General features: G+C 41.1%; 1 protein-coding gene across 1 annotated transcript in view; it reads right to left on the reverse strand.

Annotated features, from left to right (window-relative positions):
- SLIT3 (slit guidance ligand 3) overlaps positions 1-20,978 on the reverse strand; it is a 522,803-nt gene that overhangs the window by 31,537 nt on the left and 470,288 nt on the right. Inside the window, exons 30-31 of the mRNA XM_082771405.1 lie at positions 9,953-10,046; positions 4,355-4,492 (exon numbers count right to left, since the gene is read on the reverse strand). Of these exons, the coding sequence (XP_082627531.1) occupies positions 4,355-4,492; positions 9,953-10,046 (232 nt within the window). The remainder of the gene's footprint in view (positions 1-4,354; positions 4,493-9,952; positions 10,047-20,978) is intronic.

Consider the following 20,978-nt stretch of genomic DNA (forward strand, 5'->3'; position numbering starts at 1 on the left):
TGCTGTGAGTGCGCAGCTGTAAGTTGCTAATGCTCTCGGGAAGGGATTGGGGAAAAAAACAAAAAACACCACTACACCATACCCCGCCTCATCAGCCAGCGGTAAATAGTCTCTACCAGAAAAACATCATCTTGCACAGGAACAAGCCAATCTATTAATTTAGACAAACATATCTCCAAAGGGTAATTTGGCAGGCAATGCTGTTGGCAATCAATAAACCCTACTCACTTTGCTCCAAGGAGTATTTGGAGAGGTTCACGGTGTCGGTGCAGAGCTCAGCCTGCTGGGGCAGTGGTGGAAATGAGCATGGAAGGCAGCGTGGGTTGGGGGAATGACTGCACGTGGGACTGACTCTTTGCTCAGTCTTAGGAACACCTCTTTGTGAACACACCTAAACTATGAATTATTTATAGACTGGGAGCCTTTCCCTTCCTGATTGGACCCCTTGGCCACAGCAGCTTGGCAGAGCCTCATGGCCACCCCACTCCTGGAGGGCACTGCAGCACCTCGGCGGCACAGCCCCGCTCACCAAGGTGTGGTTCACGTTCTACTTCCTGAGAAAACAAGGGAAAATGAAAAAAATAGCAACAGCCTCATGGGAAGACATGCACAGAAAGCAGTTCCTGCCAATTTAAGCTGGTTCCTGTAGTAGCTGCCTATCAGCACGGCAGCCAGAGTGGTTGAGCTCAGGACACGTCAGTGCTGTGTCCCCAGTGCTAGCCAGGCACTGAAGTGCACGGGTTGGAGCACTTTCCTCTCCAAAGCCTGGCTTCATTAAGCGTGTGATGTCTCTCTCCAGTGCAGGGCTTTGCAGCTAGTTGGTAAGCAGGTCAGGACAGCCAGCAAGGGGAACAAGCTTGGGCTGATCCCACAGAAGTGCTGCCACCACCGACCTGATGTCAGGCGTGATTTGTTCTACCGAGAGGCGCAGTGGAAGGGAGCACTGCTATGCCAGCCAATTAGCTTTGCTCTACCTAACGCTGAGCATTTTGTTTTGTCTGTGAGAAACAACCAGAAAGCAGAAAGGAAGACAGTATATATAACTCTCGTTTCATGGAAGTTAAAAATAATAATAAAAAAATACATGCAGCCCGCAACAGCCTGCACTAACAGAAAGCAAATGTTGTGAGAAGCCACTGAGTCTCTGCGTGGTGTTGCTCAGAAAGATTTCCCAAGCCCTCCATCCAGCTCCTCTGCAACCTTTCCTTGCCATGAAACCCTTTCAGCAGGCAGCCCCACAAATGGGGCTGTTGTGTTGATGGCATCTAGACATTACATTTGCAGCAAGTGTCTGTCAAGCGTTTACTTTTTTTAATTTTAACTTTAAAAAATACATTTTTAGAAATCATTAATACAACTTATTTCCTTAGCAGAGGAATCTGGAGCACAGCCAGAGAGGCATAGCCTGGCCAACTCCTTCCTGCCTGGTAGAATCTCATTTATTTAAATAATCATTGTTGAGTTTCTTGCAACAAACCATCCCAGTGGGGAACTCATTCTCCACAATGAAGGAATAGTGCTATGTACCAAGCTCAGCAGCCCTAATATGTGATTCCCTACTAGAGCAACATTTGTCAGGACAACACTACTGTGAGGCTGATTGCTGGAGGGAAGGTTTGATAAGTTAGCTTTCATCCAGCAGGGGGTCACAAATTCTTGAAAATGTTTTCATCTCCAGGAGGTAAAAAAAAAAAAAAAACAACACCAAAAACAAAACAACAACAAAAAAACCAACTTTGGATAGAAAACAGAAAACTTTACAGAAAGAAAATGTAATTGCAAAAGGCTGCTGAATGATAAGCTAAGGTATGGAGCACAGCTACAAAGGAACAGTGAACAGCAAATGCCAACATGGAAAACCAGGTGCGTGCACGTTGGTACTACTGCTTTTCTGGGGCTGTGATCAGAGGGGTGTAATTGTGCATGCGAGGCTCACCACTGTTAAGAATTACCAGAGACTGCCATTTGTTCAACTGTATGAGGATGTTAAGTTTTAACAACCTTATTACTTGGTGAGTGCAAGTGGCTTTGATGTATAGCATAGCAACAGCCATAAAATTGTTAGAGGTCTATGCATTTATTACAACAGCATAAGCTCCAGATGACTGGGAGGTCACTGTAAACTAACTGCTGGGAAATGATTCCTGAAATTTAGCCAAAAAAAACTTTATTAATCATAATAATAGGTCTCCTAGTTACCTTTTCAGACCACCCACTTGTGTTCTCTCCTTCTCATCAACACTTGCAGCCTTCAAGTACTTACAAAGTTATCTCCTCGCTGTACAGTCAGCAGCTGAAGCACACTTCGTGAACTGAATCTATAACCCTGTACATCTGAAGCCTGAATTCTGTCAATCACTACCTTGGCAATTGCAATCTTAAAAAAATAAATAAATAAAAAAAAACAGAAACCCCTTCAGAGCAGCAGGCCTTTAAACTATAAAAGGCTAGAGTCATGGAAAGAATAATGAACAAATGAGCAGACCATATTCTGTTAGCAGAATTTTAAACCTGAAATCAAGCAAGACCAGGAACTGCTCTGTGTGGAGAACTCTAGGGGCTTCAGCTTGCTCTCTGCTTTGGCAGATCCTGTTACTGCCCACTGCGATGTTTTTCTCTTAAAACACCCGCACTCTCTTGTGCCTTGTACAGCAAATTTAGAGAGATGGCAAGGAGCAGTGCAAAAAAATGAAAACAAGCATGATACCTCATGCTATTCCTGGCTCTGTAGTTATCAGGCAGGGGGATTACACGTACTTTGCTCGTGTAAGTCTACCTCAGGCTGTGAAGTGCTGTAGGAGCTAGTAGGAGAGTTTTGGAACTGCTTGAAGCACTTGTATTTTAATGAAAACCCCTCATTTAAGAGAATTAACAGACAGTTGCTCCTGCTCCTGCTCCTGAGGTCCCTGTTGTGAGAACAGCCAACAAGGGATGCTGCTCAAACTGCCCAAGGGGCTGCATGGGCACAGGCAGGGATCCAGACCAGTCCCCCACCTAACCCTGCTGTTCAGCTCAGCTGTGTCACAACTCAAAATATCCCTATCAAACATTGTGATCCTGTCTTAGTGGAGAGAAAAAAACAAAACCCAACCTAACCCAACCAACCAGCAACAAAACCAACCACAAAAACAAAACATGACAAAAAAAAACCCCTTGTGTTCATCACTGCCAAGTCCCAACATGCCTCAAAAATCAAGGCAACTGCAGCAGAGATCTCCCGGTCACTACTGTCTGATGACAGGGTTGAGGTAGCCTTGCCTCGTGGTGTGACTTTGCAATCCCATTTCTCATAATTTCTAACAATTAGATAACACAGAGCATTTACAATTCCTCTGTGGGGCAGCCACTTGTTACGTAGCCAGTCAGCAACTTGGAAGATCCCATAAGCCATCAAAAGGATTGAAGCAGAGAATGAAACGTACTGAAAATGGTATGAATATGAAATTGAAAGGGTATCTGATATCCTGTAAATAACAAGTCTGATTCAGTGAAACCATGGGTTGACATCATGTTATATATCAATGCCTATTCAGGGAAGTCTGTCTGCTTTGCAATAAAAACTTGTGTTGATAAGGGGAAAAAAACACCCAGCAAGGATGAAAGCAAGAAGAATGAAAACAATTGTAGATACAGGGCAGGGAAAAGGATCTGTAAGTGTTCATGCAATTTCTGCTTTGTCAAGACTGATCTTTTCAGGTATTCCTCTTTGTCTCATGTGTGTATTTCAAACAGAGAAAAGGTTTACCTGGAAGGAAGCCAGTATCCAGCCTCAGGCAATGATTAGTGAATCCATTTGGAGTAGCACACTTATCTTTGACAGACAGCGAGATTTCCAGGAGTCAGATTTATTGGCATATGTCAGAATCAGAGACTGAAAATTTACAGCCCCAACTGTACTGAGCCTGCCCACCAGCAGGCACTGAGACACAGGCACAAAATCTTCAGAATCTTATTTTCTTACAGCCAGGTCTGTGGGTTCATATATATAATTTTATTATTGTTTGCTCTCTCTCGCATACATAGAGTTTATCTCCATATAATTGATTTGAGTGTATTACCACCTAGTGTTTCACCAGAAAAGGCTGGGGCAGGCAGGCAGGCAGGCAAATTGCCACAGCACTGCACAAAAGCCAAACTATTTTCAAAGCAAGAATCCGCAACCCTCTGTATTCAGTTCAGCCTTTCAGACCTACGTCAGCTACAAGATAGGAAGCACCGAGCCATCCATCCACACAGGAATGACAGATCAATACCATATCCAGAGGGCGGTCAGCCCTGAGGATGAAGGTAAGTAAAGAAAGTGCCCCAACAACATGTACGGAAGAGTCCGTATGGGGAGCTGACTGTCACGTACCTGAAACCCTGAGGACAGACGCAGGTGTAGCCATTGACTGCATCTACGCAGACGGCTCCATGGCGACACTTATGGCCCACACAGTCATCGTCATCTATTTCACAGTGTTTGCCGCTGTAACCAGGCAAGCATTCACATCTGAAATACAAGAAGACTGCTGTTAATAGCTTGTTTCAGCAATGATAGAACACACAGGCAACGTAGCACCAATCTGATCTGAGATGGGAAGGTGTTAACTGTTGTTCCTGGAAGCATCAAGCATAGTTCCTGCACTCAGAAACGCTCAAGGGCTTCCTGTCTGTCTCCTTCTGAACTTCTGCAAGCTGCTTAAATTCAAGCCAAGCAAAGTAATCACACACTACTGTGTTTTTTTTTATTATTATTATTATTTTTTATTTCACAGCCAGGTGGAGAAAGGTGATCAGATAGTGGTCTTCCTATGATATTAAAGATGACATCTTCCCTAACCTTACAGACTCGAGGGCAGTTGCTCTGATGTCTCAGACAATGCAAGAGCACAAAAAGCTTTTGCCTGTGTCTCTGCGCTGCTGAATGTGTGAGGTTGGCTCTGTGTAGCCACACGGAGCACAGTAAACTTCCACCTCCCAAATGGAAGCAATCTGCAAGCAAACCATAAAACTCAGCAAATGTAAAGAAAAGCACCATTAGTTTGGAGCCCACCACCTGTTTGTCATTCACTTTCAAGGCATGGTAAATGTTGCTTCAGCTAGGGAAAGTTATCTCTGAAGCCTGTCCCTTCCCGTGGGGACGCTCAGGTAAGGCACGTATCTGCTCCTATGGGGTAACGCCACTCTCAGGAGCAATGCAATGGGATGCACCCAAACCTGAAAACATTGCCTTTTTTTCAAAATCTGGCTTGTTGTATGAAGGTAGCATCAATATTTCTGTTATAAGCCCTGCAGATATTTATAACCTAACAATAAAAAATGTGTCCCAAAGTCTCTGACTTGGAACAGACTTTGGGGATTGCTGAACAGCCTCTTTTTGAGCCTACAGCGTAGACAATATTTAGTCATGATTTAGTCCATAAAGCACATTTCACTCCTCCCAGCTGGATTTTACTGCACATCTGGAAAACAAACGGCATATTGCTTAAACCAAAACACGGGAAGAGCTACTCTTCACCAATAAAAGAGAGGTCTGTGCTCTTGCCAGAGCCCCTTGTTTGGATCCGTGTGCTTGCCACTGAGAGCTGGAAGAGGACAGACCTCATAAAGTCAAGGAAGGTGGCATCAGGAGAGAATCTGCCCCACTGCCCTCTTCTGCTGCCCTTCTCCTCATTGCCAGCAGCCTGGCAGGGTAGAGACAGCTCCTCATGGAAAACCCCTTCAAAGGACTTGGACGCATGGGAGCCGACAAGAAAAAAGATACTCCCACTTTCCAGGCAACCATCTCCGTGTTGAAGCTGGTTCCGAGTGGCAGCGTGTTTTGGCTCCCAGCCTTCCCCAGCCCCCAGGACACGCAGCCAGTGAGCTCCACGTGGCTAATGACAGACGAACGGCTGCTGCAGCATCGGGCTTCAGCAGCCACCTACCTCCAGCACTGAGAGTGATGTGCCCCCCAGGCTCCATTCTGAACCACAGCTCATAATGACTGGTTAAAACAGGGGGAAATAAGGCAAAGCCTATTAACTCGCGGGCTGTAGGAGGGATAAAGCTATGTAGATGCATGGACTTTGTTTCTCCATCCTTCCTCTGGGAGGTGCCCCCATCATGACCTTCCACAGACACAGAGTGGTTGATGTTCCAGCTCCGCATGTCTGAATTGCTTTCTTTACACCGTGGTGGCTCACGGAATACTGTGATTAACTTAACGGGAATGACAAAACAGAGAAAGAAGTAAAAAGTGTTCCTTCCCCAAACCATAAGAGGTGTGCAGTATTTTTCGGCACCACTTCAGTCACACCTGCATGCAAATAATGTCAATCAAAAGACTTTTGGGGTGGGGTTGGGGGGAAACTGGCAGCATTTAATCCTGTTGCTTTTTATTGATCCCCGCAGTCCTAATATAAAGTGATGTAATAATGAACGATGTGCAGTGCCTTATTCAGGGCTGCCATGCATCAATTTTATGATGTGTATTGGCTATCTCAGTAATGACAGAACCACCACTTTTCTCTGCAGGGCTGCATTAAATCAGCATTTTAAGCTGTCAGGTAATAATTCCAAGCTTTAGAAAAATAAAGTATATTTATACCGTGCTCCAACATCACTACAGTGAATGGAAAAACATGCTCCCTCGCTGAAGTTATTTTTTTTAGAAGTCAATTCATTGTGTTAAATGTTTTGCCTTTTTTTTTTTTTTTTTTTTTTTTTTAACTTTTCTGGCACAGAGGAAGCTCCTCTTCTTCTCTAGTAACAGCACAGTAAATATGTGGAGGCTGGAAGTGAGGAAAGCCACCTGCAATTTTAGCTTAAAAAGCAAAGAGCTCTGTGCAGCTAAACACGCACTGAAATAACCCAGTTTGCTTCCAGCCTTGGCTTTCCCTTTAGAAACATAAAATTCATTTTGGGTCTGTCATCATTGAGCTCTCATGGTGTAAAATCTAGGCTGAAGCTATCAAAAAATGTGTGCCTAGCACAGAGCAGGTGAGACACTCAGCCACATGAGTGCCTCACCCAGCATCATTGTGGAAACTCAAGGCCCTGCCCTCAGGGAATGGTGGCACTTGAGCTCTGTCCCTCTCCCACACAGCACTAGCAAGTGACTCAGTATCAGTAAAAGTCAGATGCACTAAAGATGGAGGCAAAGAAATTTTTGTACTGAAGCCCTGGTAAGAGAGTATTCTACATGAGTAGACCAGTTATCTGATTTCCCAATGACCGTATGACACCAGTACAGTTGAAATCCTGTTTTCTGCTACAGCCCTGTAGTGATGGCAACATTCCCAGTACTGGATAGTCGAAAAACATGTCTTGTGGTATTCAAAATGTTGGCCTATCCAAGGGGATTTGCATCTGCATGCACTCAATGTCTATTGTATTAAAGCCATGATTCATGGCTTCTATTGCAGGGCCAGAACGGAATTTCCTTCTCCATATGAATATGTAACTTGGCTTTCTATTTTTTCCTCTCTTTATCATCTTTTCCTCCCTCTGCAGACTTGCAGGCTGACTAAAGCTGAAGGCAGGACAGACAGACAGACTGGAGTCTGTGCTGCTATCATTCTCTTTAGTGGTGCATCCCACTTGTGTGCCCATGGCCCAAAGCTGCCAAGTGGACAGTCTGCTCAGGAACAAGCCTGAATCCTGCTTTTGACATCCCCTGCCTCTGATAAAAAGAGCAGGGGAATGATGCCTGACCCTGACTCATTGTGCATGCAGATTTACACTGCCCCATTAGATGCTAAGGACATGGTGCATCACAGGTCAGGGCACCAAACTGCTCAAGGGATCAGTGATTGCACAGGACTGGCCCTTGTTTTGCATGAGACCCATCAGCAGCCACATGTCCCCGCAAGAGCTGCTGAAGGCTTTTAGCCTATTTCTGAATGGTTTGGTACAATTCAGGTATGCAAGAAAAAGCAATAGCGGGACAAGTCTACTTTCAGGACTGGAAAGGCTCCTTCATGTTTCAAGTCTGGTCTGCGAGAAAGCAAAATGGGATGGAACCAGTAAAGAAATTTGGTTTATCATTCTCTGAATAGTAGGAAGATTAACTCAACAATAATGGGAAGAATAACTCACAAACAGTAGTAGAAAATACTTATGAGTATTTATTTAGGCTCCTCCCAAGGGTTAATGGCCTCACTGTGAAGAACACTTTTCTAGCAAGCAAGCATCAGATTTACTCAAAGTATTTAGGTGGCAGGTATGAAAATGCTTCCAGAAAGAGTAAAACCATTCTGGATCACTGTTGTCTGCATCCTTTCATATACCTAATGACATAAGGCAAGCCGAGTTACAAACCTTTGCCTTGTAACATGCTGTAGCTACCGGATTAGCTGAATGATGGATTAACTGAGAATGATAGCTAGAAAGAGCATCAGGACTATCTATGTATCAAGCACGCCACCTTTTCCATTCCCTGTGCATCATTTCAAGAACCATCCTAATCATTTGACAGTTTCATCTTCCTTGATAGTTGGAAATGTGTCTGTCTGGAGGTTTTCCACCCAAAAGCGTGGTTTGAGCGGTAGAGACTGTCTAGCACAGGTTCAGCTGCCCTCTAGACAGTCAGCATCACTAAAACTTTATTTTGCTTCCTTCACCTACTCTGCAATGTTCTGTGTATTAGTTGGTATGCTAGTCGGTATGCTACTCTGGTATGCTAGTTGCTTCACAGGACGTAGTCTGTCTGACCCAAACTGCAGGTTACCAAGAGGACCAAAGAGTGCTCCTGTCTCTCCCCAGACAAATTGGGTGTGCTGGGTGAGCCCTCCCCAGGAGGGAAAGGGTAGCCACCAGGAGAGCATTGCGACTGTGAAAACAGCCTTAGTATCACAGAATCACAGAATTTCTAGGTTGGAAGAGACCTCAAGATCATCGAGTCCAACCTCTAACTAACGCTAAGAATCCCCACTAAACCATATCCCTAAGCTAAAAAAAAAAAAAAGTAGAAAGCACACAACACAGCTCACAGCTGCACTGAACCCTCCTGAATTCGTTCTCTTTTCTTACTGCTTTGATTCAAAGATCTTTCCTCAGAAAGCTCTCCACAGAGAGAAAGTCAATCGAAAAGTTGAGCTATTTGCTAAATTGCTCTGAAATTCCCTCTTCAGAGAAGTGATGAGTGCTGCTACTATGCACCTCTCAAAACACCCAAACACCCAAACCTCCAGATGTTTTGTTGCTGTGAAGCAGTCAGTGTCATTCCTGCTGTGCAAATACAAACACAGGAGATGTTAAAAAATCTAACATGAGCCAAGCAAAGCTCACTTCCCTACAGCCAGTAGAAGAAGGTGGCTCCCACGTGTGAGCCATCCCATTCAGCTGTTTTCTGCTGTCGCCCAGTTGAGGGAGTGCAGGGAGCTGAGCCCCACTGCAGTCCAGGCCAGCTTTTGCTAGTACACCCCAAGACCACCGGCCGTACCAGAAGTCAACAGCTGAAATGGGAATAAAAAAGGAAGCTTCTGCCTCCCACATTATGCTCTACCCACCCATTTCTCTCTCCCTTCTCAGTACTTTTGGAACTGGATTTTAAGTACTGAGCCAGTGTGGCCTGAGGAGAGCTGAGTTACCTCTGTTAAAGCTCCTCAAACTTACGCTGCGTGAACTGATGGATAGCCTAAGGAACACATAAGGAAACCATCCTCAGTTTCTGATGCAGTGTAAGATACTTTGCAGTAACTATTCCAGAAGTGCATCTTTTGTCACGCTCCATTACAGAATAATTTCTTTGCTTTGGGGTTAGATCCGTTATTTGCAAGCTAACCACAGAAAGATAAAACAAACAAACAAAAAAACAAACAAGTATGTAAGGTTGCACTAAAAGGTGATACGATCTGTTGCATTATTGCAACAGATCTCTATTGCATTATTTATTTCAATATTTTCTACCCAAGCTCACAGACAGCTCAACCCTAGTCAAGCCAATGGATCTACCCAGTGTTTGGAGACCAGTGGGACACATGCTCACCTGGATCCTTTGTCAAGTGGAAGACATTTGGACTCATGTTGGCATGGATTTAGCTCAGGAACACAGTGGTTAATCACCTCATCACACAGCTCACCTAAGACAAAAGAAAAGCAATACAACTGTAACACAACTTGGATGATCCTAAAGAGCTCCAACCATGACGTTCAGGGAGGGTGGATCTCCCTGAACAGAGACAGCTCAGTAGTTCAGCAGTGACAATATTACTTGTGACGGCCTCTGGGACTTCATTAAATTGGGTTCCTTTGACCTGTTATGACTGTACTGTTTGTATCACACAAATTTAAGGGACTGGTATGAAAAGTACTGACATCAGAACTCTGCTTGGAGACTGAGTAAGGACAGAACGGTCAGTTCCTGACACAGAACATCCTACATTAAAGCAGGAAAGTGAGACAAAAGTGAAGTTACTCTTTGGACTGTAACATTTTTCACACCAAAGCATACTTTAGCCATAGTCAATACTCTGCCAAAGAGGCTGATTGGACATCTTTCTGGAAAAGAACAACAACCCACAAACCCTTCCCCCCAAACTCTGTGACTCTCAATAATAGGAACCAGCTTTAGGACTGCATATAATTATAAAACATTCACTATTTATAAGAGAAGTACTAGCTCTATTGTGCTCGGAGGAGATGATGTCTTTTTAGAAAAAAAAACATCACATGTAAGCTCAGGCCAGCTGTTTCTAGGTATTGTGTGTTACATGCCACACCCTGGATTTGTTTAGATTTTAATAATTAATAGCTCTAGAATGTTCAAAACCAGATAGTTTATTTAAACACCACCCTTCTCTGAGTCCTAAATTATTAGGTCACACTTCAGTACCTCAGGATTTGAGATCCATCCAAAGACTACAGAAATCTTTGGCTTCCCATGAAACCAACAGAAACCTACCCCACATCTCCCAAAGCCTTGCAGGAAAAGCAAAGGTCAGGTACTCTCAACATAGAAACCCTCAAAACCATAGTCCCCTGTGCAGCTATATCAAAGACCACATCTGCAGGGTTTCAAGGTTATGCATATTTTGTGTGCCCATACACAATACATATCATTATGTGAGCAACAAGTCACGTGGATAGTGTGGGAAAAAAGATAGCATGGGAGGCATGGGTGGGCTGGCAATGTTTTAGCAGAACTGTCATGAAGCTGCAGCTCCACCTGTCTTAGGAGAATCTCTTTTTTCAAAAATAATTACATTTCTAACTGTAGTGGCTACAGAGAAATACACGAAAATACAACCCAATAGAAGCATAAAAATCAAAATTAAGATGGCAAACACAAATCAAAAACACCTTTTTATCAGTCCTGTGATCTGGCAGGGATGACTGAGAATAAAATTTTGAGGAGGGCTCTGGTGGTGACAGGAATGGTTTGAGCTGTTAACACCCCCAGCTCCCTCCTTCAGGTTATTTCTCCCACATATCCAGCCTCCCTACAGTACAACCTAGACAGCTCTTCATTTGATTCTTCCTATTAGAATGGAAGAATAATGCATACTTGCACAAATTACTTAATAAAAATTTGTTTCAAACATAGAACATCCAAGATACCTGCTTTTGAGAGTGGTCAAGCACAAAAGAGAAAGAGAAGCGGCCATACAATCCCTGGAGGCATGAGAAGGGGTACCAGCAGTGTAAGCCCTGTATTAGCATGCCATAAATACCCTCATGACTTTTAGTGGGTTGGGTTTGGCAACACTGGAGAGGTCTAACATGGCAATCCACAGTGGACAGTTTGTTGTTTGTAATAGCAGTTGCAAGACAAACAATTCATTCTGGAGCCAGAGAATCCCAGGAAGCTACCATTATTAAATATTACCAAGTCTTTTAGCAGTCCTGGACAGATCTTGGGCAAATGTAATGAATATATGCAGCTCAGGAAGGGTGACACGCCAATAAAACTGAATACTGCAAATCCATGGGAACCAGGGAAACAGATAATTCCCTGAACTTGAGGTTTGCCATTATACTTTGTTACTCCTTAACAGCAACTAGGGACGTTCAATTCTTATCAATCTGAACATTGCTGCCATCTGGGGACACCCATTAACACATTTTTGAGGTCCCAAGACTGGAGATAGGTCTGTTTATTTAGCAATCCCAAAGCTCACAGCCCACAGACCCTCACAAATACTAACCACCAAAGTGACGGCCTCGGCCTTTGGGCAGACATGAACATGAACTGGGCAGAACTTGCTGTGATGTCTGGACAATTGCCAGTTTGCCTTCTTGGTGTATCTCTTGTCCCTTACCCGCATACTACAAATCTTATGTGAAAATAAACATGAAAAAAATGTAACTGGCTGGTGACATTAAAAGAATGCGCTGATCTAAAGCTGGAAATATTTTCTGAAGACCATTTAATAACTGAATACAGTGTGGATAGATGCCTTCAACTATCCTTTCACTAAAAACATTCAGTACAGACTTTTCAAGTTTCTGCATTTCTTTTTGCTTTGAAGAAGAGGAAACAGGCTTTAACAAATAAGAACAGTTTCATAAACTCTCAAAGGAAAACATAATTCTTCTTAAAATATTCTTCTCAAAAGTTTTGACAAGTACTTAGAGATCCAGTAAAAATCTCCCCAAATGTCAAATATTATGACTAACCATGTCATTCTGAAGGCTCCACTATCAAAATTTAGGAGAATTCCAGGCTTAGTACCAAACACCGCATCCAAAAAATTCATCATTTTTCTTGCAAAACTTGGAATGTTTAAGGATCCTTCCTGTTATTTTTCCCATCTATCAGTCATTAGAGAGCTCACTTGGGAATGCCTTGCAACTAGAGCAGCCTCATCTCAGGAAGAAAATTCTTGATACATTATTTCAAGCTCCACCAATGTTCATTAGATGTTGCAGAAAACATGCCAGGGAAATAAAACATTCTCTGAAAAGCAAAACCCAAGGCACCCACTACACAAGGACTTTCTCGTATTTCATTCACTCGGAAAATATTTGAGTCAAAAATCTGCCATCAGACCTGAGAGTGCAATTTTCACTGACCACGTGAATGTTAGTATCAGAGGAAAACTCCTATTATCTCCCTTCTTTGGAGTAACACAGGACTGCTTCTCTGTGCGGCAACTGAAGGTCTAGTCCAAGTTTCTCACTGGATAGCTATGTGAATTGAAAATGAACTGGAAAACAATCTTAGGCAAACTTCTAGCATCATTAACTCTATTAGTGGAAGGTAGTTGATCACGCTAAACAACAGAAAACTTCAGTGTAACGCTTTCCCAAATGTAGCAAACCCACCCAACTTTCTATTCAATGTCTACTCAAATCAGAACTCTGATCTGGTTACACAAGTGTTTCTGAAGTGCTCATATAAAAGATAAGAAAACAAAACAATATATTTCTTTTCTAATCAGCTAAGCGATATTTTTTTTTTTATCCCCAAACATGTTTTTTTGTTTCATCAAGGCATATGCACATTCTTCCATCGGAGCCTAAGAATATAGGTCAACATGTAGTACACCACAATGAAGAGTGGGTTAAGACTATGTCAAACGTACAAGAAGAAAACCACTTTGATGTTGCTTATCATAGCAGCTGAAGGTATGAGCACAATGATGCTCTGTGGTCAGCAGAACTGTCGCATGATAATGAAGAGGGTATCTTTATAAAGATAGGCCCATCAGCTCTGTGGACACTACATTTCAAACTTCTGAAGGCCAGTGGTAATGTGCTGTTAATTAGTGCTTGTTTAGGAGAAGCAAGCAATGTGATCTGCCACAAAAATGCAACTTTCAGATTCGAACCAAGTAGTACTGACAAGTGGAACACTAACAGGTGCATCTCCCACTGCTGCTGTTTCAGGCATTAAAAGAAATAAAAAGGAAGGAAAAAAAATCCCCACACAATAGAAAAGGTATTTTTCCCCTTTGAAACTATTTCTCTGTCTTCTTCACTAGCATTGCTCATTGCTTTTTAAAAAGCCACATCAAAACATTTATTATCTTATGTAACATTTCTCTGTTTTTCAGCAAAATCCTGATTTTCATGGGGCTTTCCACATTCACTTTTCACAAGGCTCACTGCTTATGAAAAACTGCCAAGAAACATGCTTAGGCTTTTCTGTAGCCTTTCACGCGTCTCAGAACAAAGCCAAGACAACAATAGAGCAATAAAGACGACTTTTACACACAGTTTAACAATCATCTTTTTTTTTTTTTTCCTCCCCCCATTCTGAGCTGTCAAGATAGCTATTTATTTCATGCCACACTAGACTTTTAAAACTAGGATCCCAGTTACACTCTTCTCCTTAATCAGTAAGAGAAATTTGGATGGCAATAGTATTTTGTTTATTTATCTGTAAGTAAAACCACAGTTCTGAAAAGACCATCAAAACCTCCAATACACAACTGATGAGTTCTATGATTTTCTTTTGCCTTCTGTGTTATTTGGATGATCCTCTGTTCCCTCATTCCTGTTATTCAAGAAATAATTGATAAAGCAACACAGAACATATTCTCACCATCACATGAGAGGAGTTTTTGTAGGGCCTGGAGGACTAAGAGCAAAAAAGCTGTTGAGTATTTCACAATAATATTTGAGAAATGGAAAGAACTTGCAGTGAAGGAACAATGGAGAAACCTGGCCTTTATCCACACAGACCAAACTTTTACAGCCTGCACAGGGAGACAATATGTATTTGAGTCATTAAATAATATGTTGCAATTTTTCTGAACATTGCCAGGTAAGTTGGGATGGAACTCTTCCTTTTACTGGTAATAAAATGCACTGCACTGTTATTCTCATAAGAGACTACTCATTTGGTATCTAATAACTTGTATCGCTAGAAATGTTTTTTGCATTTTATTTTTTCCCTTCTCTCTTTTCAGTTATTAAAAAGAGGTCAGAGCCAACTGGAAAATTCAGGAGAACACAGAACCTAAAAATGGTTGGTTGGAGAGACATTGGATGTCCATACAATACGCTAGTAGAGAGATTGCCATGAAAATAATTTGGCAAAAATTATATTTATATATATTTATATTTATAATAATCAAATTATATTATTTGATGCAAAAAAAATAAAGCTTATCTTAGATTTTTTTTCCCTTCCAAATGTTTAAACGTGCAATGAAGAAAACAGAAACACTGTCAAAATCCTTCAGTTGTAAATACACTTGGTCTGCTATGTTAGACACCAACAATCTACTAAACACAAAAGAAATTACCTGTAAAGCACTGTAACAGAGTTCTCTGTCTGGATTGTTAATGAAGAAGTTTGCTCTGGCTTGATGAACTGCCCACAATATTTAGCAGACAAAGAATTAAAAGATAGTTTATGCTTCTTATTCTGTGCTAATGCTGTAAAAATATTAAAGCATCAGCTTTAATCTGAGTGTTCACATAGCAGGTTTTGGCCTATTAAATAGTAGCTTGAAGTTGGACTCCACACTGAGATTTCAAGAAAATGACTTGTTCCGAATTAAGGAGCAATTACCTCTAATCTTAATGTTCAACAAAGGGATAACTGATTAAGTAGCAAGATCTAGATAGCGAACTAATGATCTTTTCCCCAGTTCTGAATCTTGAACAAAGAACGTGCTCCAGTTCTATGCACTGCCAAAGAAAGAAAAAATCACATTCAACATCACAAAGGCCACAGCAACACAGCAAGCAAAACATTAACTAAAACAGAAAATTTTCCAGTGCTCTTATAAGGTGGTAACCTGCGTATAGTGTTACCCCTCAGAACCACTACGTCTGGAATATATCCTAATTTTGCTAGACCCTCTATATTTTGGAGCTGTACTACCTTATAGGAATGCTTTCCAATGACGTGATTTGTCTGGAATCTGTTAAGGATCAATTCAGTTGTTTACACAATCTAGTTCACCTAGTGGCATCTTTTCTATCGTGATTTTTATAAAAACAAAACAAAACAAAACAAAACACCAAAAACAACAACAACAACAAAAAAAAAACAACAATAAACAAACCCAAAACCAACCAACCAACCAACACAGCAACCACCACCATCACCACCAAACATAAAACAAACCAACCAACCAACAACAACAACAAAAAAAGCAAAAACCAAACCCCAACTAATAAGCATAAGTCATAGAGACATTGAAGTCACACATTTTTGTTTCTAATCAGAACTCTAACAGGCCTAACAAAAAGATAATGAACTGCAGATGGTCTTTGGTCTTTCAGAATGCAACTTTAAATACAGAGGTCTTTGAAGAATACTTTACATGCAGAAACATCTACTTATTTCCTACTGGCAAATCTAACACGGCCGTCTTTTCAGTGTCAGAGTGCTGAATTCACTACCCATAGGTGGACTCTGCTCCTCCCAGCTTTATTAACTACACAGTACGCACCACCTGCAGGTAAGTGGGTAAGTAATGGACGGGTGGTTAATTTCTAGTCCTCTGCTGTGTTTCCTCACAGATCGGATTTAATGAATCATGAAGCCCATTTGTGGATGGTATTCACTTCATCCATCCTTTAAGAAAGCAGTAGCTAAATGTATGGGTAGTTGAATATATGGAAGCTGAGATTACGTTTTCTTAGAGACATGCTGAGGTCCTGATTAACAAGGAAATTCTCCAGCACACCTGGTTCCCAAAACATTACATTTTACAGCAAGGAATCTCATTTGTAGAAATCCTGCAGCTGAGAGCTCCAGCATGGCAGGACACCCATACTGAGACCAACAACTAAGGCTGCAGTACCGCTTCTTACTCTTTGGTCGCAGTACAGTGAAGTAAGGGGGGTTCAAACTCATAGTAGAGACATGGCTCTCCTCTAATAAAACCAGGCTGGAAGTACACATAGGCTTTTGTACAATGCAAAGAATCACAGAATAGCTGAAGTTGGAAGGGACCTCTGGAGGTCATCTGGTCCAACTCCCCTCCTCAAGCAGGGCAACCTACAGCAGGTTACCCAGGACTACATCCAGATGGCTTCTGAGTATCTCCACAGAGGGAGAACTTCCAGCTTTCCAACTCCTCTCATTTATGATTATACACATAGTGAGTGTAGGTGCCTGTTTATTTTCTGCACTGTAAGGAACACACCACGTTTGCCAAGCAACTAATGTTGAGAAACTTCATGTAAGACAAAACTCCTTCAGGAACGAAGAAAATACACCAAACTTTGACCATAATTTTCTGTTTGTCTCAAGGAAATTTTAAAAGAGGCTGATCATTAGATACTTGTTTAAAGCCTTCAGTGTTCATTAGGCAGTCTGTATCCTTGCAGAACCACATCAGGCTATCTAAAAACCTTCTGCTGTTTATGTCCAACAGATAGTTAAAACATGAAAAATGGCAAAACCAACCTAGAGTGCAATGATTCACTTCAGCTGCCTCTGATGCCCGCCTCAGGGATTCTAGCAAATCAGGCTAAGCTATGGGAAACAAGCTGGAGAGCCCCAGAAGTGAGTGTCAGCCACAAGTCACCCACAAAACTGCTTTCTTCCAGAGTTGTTTGGCTTGACTAAGTGCTTGGCTTTGGCTGTACAACATTACCACAATAAGATATGCCAGAAAAAGGGACCATAATCACTAACAGTGAATAGTCTAAAAGTAGCATAACTGCAAAAATCTCAGATACCATCTACCGCAGGACACCGCAAGGTCCCCTAAGGTAAAATACATCTTGGTCTTGTCTTCCAAACACATAAAACCAAAAATAGTTTCTAGCTTCATTTTTGAGATTTTTTTTTTTCCTGTGATACAAACTGCTTGCAGTTGATTTTATTTTATTTTCCAGGGAAACAAACTATTTTAAAACATTTGCTTTTTTTTTTTTTTTTTTTTTTTTCCTACCATCTCCAGTGGATGCCATGTATTTTAGGAAAAAAAAAAAAAAAAAACTATATTCTGTATTAGAAGCTACTGTTAGGTTTCAGAACAAAGAGGTGTGTCCGTTTGCTGAGGCTTTTTAGGATTCTTAGCAAAAATTGAAATATTTCCTTATTTTTATTCTTCTATGAGAACTAAATATTTCTGCTTCTGACAGATAGAATAAAGGAAAAGTCATGGCAATCACAAACAAAACTAAGTAAAGTAGCAAGTTAAGCATAAAACAACCTGAAGTACATAGTACCTGTTTGGTACAGATCAGTCCTTTATGCAGGTGTGAATACCTCTTCAAGTGAGAGTGCAGAGGACAGTGAGACTGAGGAAAGGAACTCTTTTTGGAGTTATAAAATGCTATATTTGGATCTAGAGCTATGAGGAAATCAGTGATGTCTTTCAAGAAGGTCTATGACAGTAATGAACAGAAAAATGGAATGGAAGGGACAAAGATGTATGAACTTTGTCCTACATTTCTAAAACACAAAGCAAGGGAGATAGTGTTAATATTAGTCAGAGATGAGGCATGTTACAGCAACAGATTCAGAAATAGATAAGGAAGCTAAGAGATGGGGAGAATGATGAAGATTTAAGAGATCAGGATGATGATGAAAAAGGATGGAAGGGAAGGGAAGGGAAGGGAAGGGAAGGGAAGGGAAGGGAAGGGAAGGGAAGGGAAGGGAAGGGAAGGGAAGGGAAGGGAAGGGAAGGGAAGGGAAGGGAAGGGAAGGGAAGGGAAGGGAAGGGAAGGGAAGGGAAGGGAAGGGAAGGGAAGGGAAGGGAAGGGAAGGGAAGGGAAGGGAAGGGAAGGGAAAAATTCATAGCTGCTTCTTTTGATGTTCTTATAAATATTTTTGAAGAGGAGGAAACACTACAAAAATGTAAGGTGGAGCTGTAATCCATCAAGTGGTCAGATCAGGTTAAAAAACAGCCCATGAACTGCTCAAGCATTAGAGCTGGCAGGACATAGGCTACATGATTATCCTGGAGCAAGTACATGTTTTTAATTTAGCTTCAGGAATAAAATAGCAAGCTGGGGAGAGGAAAAACAAGATATCAGCTGACAAGCAAAGGCCATCAGGACTCAGCTACACTGCACGAATATTGGTTCAGTTATATAAACACAAACAAACGTTGAAAATGTTGACTTGGAAGAACAGTGAGGGAATGTGGTGGTCTGGGTAAGGGCTTGACTAAGGAGAATCGAGTCTAATGTTTCTGCCACAGATTTTTTTTTTTTTACTGCAGTCAGCTATCTGCCTACCTTTCCTCTCAGTCTTGCTCTCTTTAACTTATATTTTCCTCTTTCATACAACCCATTTGTACTAGCACATTTTTAAAGTGATTTGATGGAAAGGAAATAGGAAGAAGGTTATTGCATGAAGTTTTTTGTTGTTGTTGTTGTTGTTTTTTTTTTTTTTTTTTTTAAACAAAAGTGAAAAGGGGCTGGAGTGTGGGAAATTCCTTCCCTCAGCTGTCACTTAACAAATTGGTCATTTTTTGTCTACAACCTACTTTGAGTGGGGGAAAAACAGTCGAAGAATTTTAAAGGAAAACACTGTAAAAAGCTATTAATTGAAGAAAGATTTCTGGCCTTCATTATTTCAACCAATGAAAGCAAAATTTATGCATCATCATTTGGGATATTTTCTCCTAAAAAGGCTATAACAAGTAAAACTAGACAGACAGAAGATAAAGCAGAAAAATATTAAGATACGGAAAAAAATAAACCCTGGATACTGTGAATCTGTCATTAGTCAACATTTCCAAAACACGCATTTTTAGTTTGTGTTTCACTTCGGAACATAAGATTTACTATCGTTATTTAACCATTAGTCTGCCAGACAGGGGGAGATCCCAAATATTTCTTACAAAACAACACACATATTCTTGGATCTTCTTTCTCTCGCTATTGACACTATTCTTTATAATACAACATGCATTTATTTCATACTTGCAGTGTTTACTGTAGTATGGTTACTTGTAGCAGTATTATGGTGTCCAAGACCACATGAGCAATGAAGGATTCAGACTACCTGCCATGCAGTGCTACCAGAGCTTGCCTCCCTCTACAGCCAAGAAAAGAAGACATCTGCAATAGCTGAGCATCTATAATGAACAGCCTGAATGCTACTGAAAACATCACAGATTATCAAAACAGAAACATCTAGTCTGAACTTCAGTGTAATTTAGATTGTTCTTAATTTAACTCATGTTTTTATTACAGTGTGTGCTGAGAAATCCATTTTCTATCTAGAACCAACAACTCTTGGATAAAATTGCATGGTCTGGATTGTTCAGTCACCGAGACCAGCCACTGAATTTCTTAAAGAAATTTCTATTCTCCATAGAACCATTTGTAAAGTATGAAAATCTTTCTCTGCCTACTTTATAAAGCTAATTAAGATTTTTCTTGAGATCTTCAAGATATGATCTCAATCCCCCAATGATTTTCATGCTTCATCTCTAATCTTTCTCATCTCTCAATTTGCTCCTTGAATTCTGAACAACAATGTTAAGTATAATATTTGGTCACAACAAAAAGAGATATCATAGAATATCCTGAGTTGGAAGGGACCCATGAGAATCATTGAGTCCACCTCCTGATATAACCTATGTTTTCCTGTCCTACTAGAAACACCCAGCCTATAGTATTGCTGTTCCTTTTGGCAAAGCATCACATTGAGAGTTCATTATAACTCAAACTACTTCACAGAAAACCTACTTTTGTCATGGAAACTATCCTCCATCATTCAATCTTTGCTCATATAAATATATATAAATTCCACACACTTAACTCTGAAGCACATACAGTTTTCTATCTCAATGGTTAACAAAGTCAGCACCTGAGAGAGAGGCAGGAAGCTCAAAGCACAATTCTGAGCACAGGAATAAGTATTCCTGACTCCTTCAGTCACCTGCTTTCTATCTGAAATATTAACATTCTCTAATCTTAGCATATTCAACCACAATATTAATGTTGTCTGCATCCATCTATCTATCTATCTATCTTTAAAGATACTGCCAAAGTAACTTCAGATATTGCTTCACTACACAATGGCTTATTTAAAGAGAATATACACAGAGATGTCCTGGCTGTCACAGGAGACTTCAGCAGTCAAACTCTGTGGTTATAGATCCTTCTCTCTTCAGGTCACACACTCAAGTAATTTTAAAGTG

Source organism: Aythya marila, assembly GCF_965140915.1.
Source record: "Aythya marila genome assembly, chromosome: 14".
Taxonomy (NCBI): Eukaryota; Metazoa; Chordata; class Aves; order Anseriformes; family Anatidae; genus Aythya; species Aythya marila.